At 35.9% G+C, this 7,965-nt stretch overlaps 1 protein-coding gene across 2 annotated transcripts; it reads left to right on the top strand.

Annotated features, from left to right (window-relative positions):
- The first annotated feature begins 3,075 nt into the window (after positions 1 to 3,075).
- Positions 3,076 to 7,534, top strand: LOC113354150 (mini-ribonuclease 3-like). Of its 2 annotated transcripts, none has more exons than XM_026597577.1 (6): positions 3,076 to 3,358; positions 3,468 to 3,595; positions 3,809 to 3,898; positions 5,256 to 5,308; positions 6,055 to 6,157; positions 7,235 to 7,534. In XM_026597577.1, exons 1-6 carry the CDS (start codon positions 3,145 to 3,147, stop codon positions 7,352 to 7,354), a joined length of 708 nt encoding a protein of 235 aa, XP_026453362.1. In that variant the 5' UTR covers positions 3,076 to 3,144; the 3' UTR covers positions 7,355 to 7,534. The 2 variants fall into 2 exon arrangements, with proteins under 2 accessions (XP_026453362.1, XP_026453361.1); XM_026597576.1 differs by having other exon boundaries at positions 3,471 to 3,595.
- The last annotated feature ends 431 nt before the right edge of the window (positions 7,535 to 7,965 follow it).

Raw genomic sequence — 7,965 nt, forward strand, 5'->3', positions numbered from 1 at the left:
AGGATTTGGCTGAATTCACTACACATGGTTCATTCTATATTCTTTGACAATTTAAAACTCAATAAAATTAACATGGACTCTGATTTTACCAAGATAGATTCTTAAAACATTTATTGTAAGTCCTAAGCATGATGTATCAAAACAACTAAGCTAAACATACATCATCAAATTAAATAACAACCAATTAATTCAAATCATATTTCAATTTTAGATTAATGCAAAAGTCATAAAAAAGAATAAGATAAATTACCCCAAGGATGAAATTTAGCCTCCTCCGTCGTCCCAGTGTTGGGTTTATCTCATCATGATAAAAACACGCTCAAAGTATTTATTTATTGCTCAAAGGGTGTTTACAAGGATGAAAATGGAGATGAAATAATAAAACAGTGAATGTGCGACCCACAGAAAGCGTCCAAAATGAACGACACAGAAGAAGTGCTATTGTTACTGAATTTCTAAGACCCACTCCTACGACCCACGACTGTTTGTCTTTTTCACTGTTGAAAAACGACTGCTGGTGCAAGTCCGTTCTTCATGTTCTTCATATTCATCAGCAGCAGCAGAAACCGAGTTTGGGAAAAGTCGAATTTCTTCTTCTCTAGCTCTCCTCAGCCCCCCAGACTCTCGACCCCATTCTACTCGACCAAAGGGGTCCTTTTATACCCTCCAGAAGCCTTTAATCCCTCTCATTAACTCGTATAAATCTTCATAACTCGGAATATTTTTTTTTATTTTCTTGAGCAAAAGTTTCCTGAATTAGATTCTTCACGCGTTAGATATCCCCCAGCACGTTCCAAATCATCTAGTCATCACCCAAGATGTTTCTCGAACCCTCACACATCATCAGAACACACATTGATCCTCCCAGAACTCACGATTATCCCTTTCCTGCACGTGCAGCTCTGTTTTCTGCCTGTGACTTCCCTAGCTAATCCTAGCCAAATTAGATCGACCAGAGCGCAACCAATAGATTTATACATGTCCCAGGAACAATCCCACCAAGTTTCAGCCATTGAATCTCTTTGTAGATCGTTCTAAAATCGAAACAAAAATCTGCCAGAACCTGTTCTTGGTTTCCCGCCATTTCTCAAAATTTGAATTTTTTGAGAACAAAATGTCCTCCCCCTAATCCTGTACCGGTGTCCCTTTAGCAATTTGGGCTGAAATAGTAATTCTTGGGTGGAAATAGTAATTTTTATGGGTTCCTCCGGGACATTTCTGGGACGTTTCCGGTGCATTTCTGGGATGCCTTTAGTACTTTTCTCCGAGGTGTAAATCATCACTTTTTGAGCAACTCTTTCCACAGAAGGGTATTTTCTCCAAAAACACCTAAACAAACATAAAAACACCGTAATAAGAACAAATGGGTACTAACAAAATACACAAAAGAGATGAAAATAGACACATAAATGTGTCTATCACATACCAGTATGCACACTATAGTTCCTAGACTTTTATTACCAACCAGTACGCATACGGGTATGCATACTATGGTTCCGGGACTTGGATTACACATATGCAAGTACGCGTATTGTGCTTATAATCAAATCATGGTTAAGTGTTCTAAACTTTTATTTCAATCATTGAAACATTCTCTTGGAAGACGACAATAGATGTCTCACACAAACTATTAGCTTCAAAGCAATTTTCAAGTGATCGAATGATCAACACGAAACATTCCGAGTCTACATCAAATGACTGTCTCACACAAATCATGTAAGATGTTACCAGGCGATTTTCACATGATCATATTTTGACTTTCGTCAAGAATATAAGATGAACTTGGTTAAAGCGAAAGCTTACCAACACATATTTCGAGAAATATGTAAGCGAGTTAAACTTAGCTCGAAATATCAAATGTGCATAATTGAAGTCTATATAGCTATACGACTTTTGTCTCAAATAGGAGATAGAGTAGATAGACTTTTGAGTGATATATGATTTCAAGTTTCTACATACCTTTTGTTGATGAAGTTCACAAGCTCCCCTTAGTAGTTCTTCGTCTTCAATCGATGAACGTCGTGAAGTCTAATGCTCAACTACACTTTCTATCATAATCCGAGACTTAGCTACAGGTTGACTAGAAATCAAGACTTATAGTTTTGGCAACTAAACTTCACAAACAAGCTTGAGATAGCAACGGTTGCGAGTTCGACCAAGTAGTGCTCTAACACTAGTAGGTGCCTTTGTCACTTCAACACCAAGGAAAAATGAAAGATCACCAAAACTTTAAAGCAAATACTTTATGGAGAGTGTTAATCAAATTTTGCAGACAACTTGAACTTAAGCATGTCAAGATGATATGGTCAACATAAAGCAAATAAATAACTCCATCAAGTGAACGCCACATAAATAGAAAGGAATCAACTCGATATATAATAAAACCAATATTTTGAAGAAAAACACTCAAATGAGTGTACCAAGCCCCATTGCTTGCTTTAATCCATAAATGGATTTATGTAAGCGACAAATATGATCGGGAAAACGAGGACTAACGTTCCCGGAGGCAGGTGCATGTAAACTTCTTCAGTAAGAAACACGTTGAGAAAAGCATTTTGAATATCCAATCGACTTATAAAGTATCAGAGCGCCGAATAATAAAGAAACTCATCCCATCAAATGCTAATAAAGAAACTCAATTTAGTAGTAACATTTATATGTCATGATTTTTTTATTTATATACATTATTAATGCTTCCACTAAGCAACTATGTAATATCAACATTTATGAATAAGATAAGCATACCAAAAAGCAATAACTATTAATTTAACGGATGTGGATGTTCAACGGATTTTAACTCCGTACCCGTATCTAATCCACTAGTGTATGGATCAGACACCCATCCGTAAAAGCAAACGGATGGGCCGCCTCGAATCCGGATTCGATCTCGGATGCTCACTCCTGAAAATCCATTAGATTGGGAACTCCCGAAAATCCATTAGATGCTCGATCTAAAGAAAAAAAAATTAGATGCTCGATCTAAATCCAAACATGATATGGGCCGGCCTGCTACTCAGTTGTTCAAAAGGAGCTCTTTAGTCCATAACACTAGTTTAGCAAAGATGCCTACACTGACACACCAGGAAAAAGCATTTTCCAAATTCCAACTCAAAACTTTGAGCTTCTTCTCTCAGGCAAACAAAAATGGCAGTAACAGGAACAACAGGATTAGTTCTTAACTTGGTTTCAGCATCATGGGATACAAAGCCAATAAAAAGAATAACTAATCCAACCACTATCCCAAACCCTTCTGTCAGGAACCCTAAAGCAAAATCAACTACTATCAAGAAGAAGAAGGAACTGATTTCTACTTCAGAATTACTCAAATTAAACCATACAAACCCATCAAACACTAAAGGTACTTCCTTTTATGCATTGTGAAAAATGGGTTCTCTTTGTTTTCATGTTTAAGACTTTGTATTGAGTTTTTGGTATTGAATTTTGTTGTTTTGGTTTACATTGGTCAGTAGTAGGGAAGGTAGATGAATCACATTTGGGTTGTGAGAGATGGTTTCCTTCTGCACCAGAAGTAAAGAAGCCTCGTTCTATTTATAATGCTGCATCTTTAGCATATCTTGGAGATTGCATTTATGAGGTAAAATGACTTCTATTTTTTGTGAAGATAGTGTTGAGTTTTTCTTCTTCTTCGTATTGCTGTTATGTTGTTTGATGAATGGGTGATGAGTTGTGAATATAGGGAATTGTGGGAATTCATATTTCTATATGAGTGGTAATGACTAGTATTGATGTTGATGCCATTACGGAGCTGCTATGTGGCTAAGTACATTGTTTGTCTTGGAAATTGCAGTTATATGCTCGTAGACACTTTTTGTTCCCTCCTTTGACCGTTGAGGAATACAATGACCGTGTTATGGCTGTAGTGCGTTGCGAAGCTCAGGCATGTATTTATATATCTGCAACATTTGTGCTCTATTTATGCCTGAATTTGGTTAAATCCTCAAGTTTTTTCTATCTATGTGTATGGTTAGGGTGTACCGTCAAAGCATCATAAGGATAGTTATTAGACTTGATACTAACAGTTAATGTGAAACAAACACCGCAAATTATGATAAAGATCACTGATTGCGTATCTAGTGAGTGGGATGCAGCATATTTAAGGCTCCACTATACTGAATGAAAGTTTTTATTCTACGGTTCTACCGCCCTCTAGTATATGTCTGTATTGCTATATTAGTAACGCAAGCCAACTACCTGGAGTTCATTTTACATTGCCATAGCATGTTATCCGAATTACATTGCTTCCATGTCCTCACATGATTTCCATTAACGAAGTAAGCCTAGAAGCAAATCCAACCAATAGAGATACTATTTTGTGTCAGTTATGGTACACACAGATGCACATTCTAGCCACCGTTATGCTGTTTCACTTGAGCACCTGAGTCCTTCCAAAGTCAAGTTTATATGAATTTTTTACTGTTCAAATTAGTGAAATACTTCCGTGAAGAGAAATGACTTGGTTCAAGACTTTCAAAAAATTACTGTCATGCCGTTACTTGGGGGATCAACTTTAGATTTTGTTCTAGTTTTTATCAGCCTTAAAGTTAAGATTTAAAGGTTATGAACATCTACACTAGTTCTATAAAATTTGAATCTATACAACCCTTTCACCTCTTTATCAGCGTACAAACTATATGTTCTGACCAATTCCAAAACCATACAAGGAGCCTCTCAAAGTTGAAGCACTTTATGAATTTTCTGTTAAACCAGATAGGACTCCCACAATTACAGGCATTTATTTGATCTTGTTTATCATAGGTTATTTCATATGGCAGAGATCTTGAGAATACTAGTATAAGCTCTTCTACAGTTGGATGTATTATTTGTAATAATATGAAAGACATGGTGTACAAGTATTCTGTCTTATGATGTAACAGTAAATAAGATAGCTGTATAGAAGAAAGGAACTCAATCTTATGGAAGTCCCATACAGTTCAATAATATTATCCTGATTATTTGACCTGACACTCTGACAGTCGTTGTGTTTAATCATATCAAAAACATATTCTCTTCTTCAGGATATAAATATCTTTTGTTCTGTTGAGGCATTACATCAGCAAGTTAGGTTTTCAATTGACAGCAAGCTGCACACTCTTAGCATTATGTATTTATGTTAGCTGAAAAAGCCTCACTGTTGTTGTCTTTTCAGTTTTCGACTTTACGTTTTTCAAGACTTTGTTTGTATTTTGTGATTTATTGTTTCTGGTAAGTTATATTGAGTTTATTTTGTGTTTCAGGATGCATTGCTCAAAAAACTTCTCTCTGATGACTTCTTATCAGTAGAAGAGAGGTTAGTACTTCAATTGAGTTTTTAGCCTTCTCACTCTGGCTTTCTTTTTTACAAATACCACTCTCTACGATTTTATAAGTTCTATTAGTTACAAGTTGTCTTTTTCATGCTCCGTTCTTTGCTTAATTGGGATCAAAATATTTGTCCCTTGCCATTGTTTGTGGTACCTATAGGACTGGGTATGATTTTTAGTTTTTTACCCTCTGGTAATGTGGTGTCCCATGACCAAACCGCATATCATGGATGTGGTGGGGGTATTTTCCTATCAAGTAATAGTAGGATAATTTTGTAACATCCCAACCCGTGGGAGTTTTATTTCTACTAATAGAATTTACTAGTTGATGAAATTGGATAACTGATTGGTACTTAACTTGAGTATTTAGCCTTCTCACTCGGGCTTTTCCATGTACAAAGTTGTGCACTGTTCCACGTATTTCATTTGCCTTCTTATGTAGTACCTATAGGGCTGGGTATGATTTTTTTAAAGTGTTCCATGACCAAGCCCGCATATAGTAGATGTGGGGGTATTTCGGATCAAGTAATAGTAGGAAAATTTTGAAACATCCCAACCTTTGGGAGTTTTATTCTGCTAATACTGCTTACTAGTTGATAAACTGAATCACTCTCAGAATGTGTTGATCTGGGGTCTATTTTTTCCAAATTTGTAAGCATATGATTTGGTAGTACAATGAAATGTATGTTTATTTTGTTGCACTTTGAATAAGACTCTGTGTTCACTTATGTAGAGATATCCTTCGATGGGGGAAAAATATCGACACTGGGAAAACAAAGACGACACGACGTGCTGGTGCAGCAGTGTATAACAGAGCTTCATCCCTTGAAACACTGGTGAGTTTCTAAATCTTTATTTGTGCTTATTAGGGAGCAACACACAGAAGAATAAAAAACACAATTCAATGTCAACCTAAATGCTATATGAGCTGTTGATGTCCATATAAACCCTACCTCGCTCAAATGTCAATAAGTATCACTGTTTTGCTTAGTTCTAAGATGAAGGAATATGTAGCAAGGTTACTGCAGGGTGTCTTATAATGGCCACAATCTGAATGAGTTTGGGTACAATCCAATTACCTGTTTGTGTTTACATTGTTTTTTTACACTTGAGAAGTGGACGGTTATGGTGTTTAGCTTAATTACCTGGTAAACTAAGAAGACAAACTGATGATTCAATTTTGGGAGTTAGAACATTCACAACTGGATTTAGTCTAAGAGAGAATTGTGTTTTGTTTTTCATGTCTGAATTTATCTGATGCTTGCTTATAGTAAGAGCGTCTCTAGTGGGACTATGGCCAGCCTCATACATGGCTAGTCCTGAAGACCTCTTTCTGAACATGTGAATCAAAATTCCTTTTTCTAAGTAAGACTTGGAGAAACCTATCTCCAGTCTGTTTGAAACTCAATTCGTAATCCTTATTACTAGTGGTTTGTTAAGGTAAATAGTATAAACTTGTTTGGATGTAAGTCACATGATGGAAATGAAATACTATATCTTATTGTCAAGGTTTCAACCTTCGAAATTGGATTATTAGTTTTCTGTTTTCCTAGATCTTAGTTACATTTTATATTTGATAAATATTGATTGTTGATCGCCTTATTGATTTAATGATCTTAACATGGCCACACATTTGCTATCATGAGAAAAACTGTTTTCGAGTATCCAGAACTGTTTTTCGAGCGTTGTTGGTTACATTTTCAGTAAAGACACCGAGAGCAACTCTGATTCAATATTTCAGACTTTTGCACAGTATTGTGGTATGAACTATATTATTTAAGCGTTTATGCTGTTCCGAAACTGATAAAGACAACTTTGAGAGGCTTTTATATCGGAAAGAGCTGAATGGTATTACATGAGCAAAATATTATTGATTGCGTGGAGGTCATCTCACTGACCTTAAATTTTTCTAGGTTGGTCATCTTTACCTGACAAACGCTGAACGATTAGAGGAAATTATGGTGAGGATGGGATTTACTACTGGTATTTCCACCCAATCTATTGTTGAAGAAAGGGAGAGCAAGACCAAATAAAATTGTCTTCAACTAAGTATCTCTTTTTTCACCTTGAACTTGTTGTATATTTGGAGGCTCTTAAGATTTTGTCTGACCTTCACTTTAGCCTTAGGGACTGTAACTCAGACTAACCGGTTGTAAATATATTGATTGCAAGTCAGTTAAGTTTTGTGGATCGACTTCAGGATCTTAGCCTAACTCATCAGCTGTTATTATACAACAGTGTGTGTGTTGATTAATCATCTATTAGAGATAAGAACTGAGTTTGGTCATTCTAATTAGGAAACGTTAACATCAAGAGAATTAAATCGTATATGGATATGGATATGGTGGTGGACTGAAGTTGTGACAAAATTTTACACGTAACAAACACTTGTTGCATAAATCCGAAGAAGACCTACTTTTGCACAATGCAAATATATTGCACGCACTCATCTACTGTATATCAACCTTATCCTCTTTATAAATGTTTAGATTCAATAATTGTTCATGACGTGGATAGTGATCTGATTTGCATAATTAACAGTTTCATGTTGCATCAACATGAATATGATAAGTTTCTTGCCGGAGTTTATGATATTTAGTGATGCACTATCATTTCCGTCTACACAACTTGTTACGTTGTGTAC

The sequence above is a fragment of the Papaver somniferum genome, chromosome 2, assembly GCF_003573695.1.
Source record: "Papaver somniferum cultivar HN1 chromosome 2, ASM357369v1, whole genome shotgun sequence".
Lineage (NCBI taxonomy): Eukaryota > Viridiplantae > Streptophyta > Magnoliopsida > Ranunculales > Papaveraceae > Papaver > Papaver somniferum.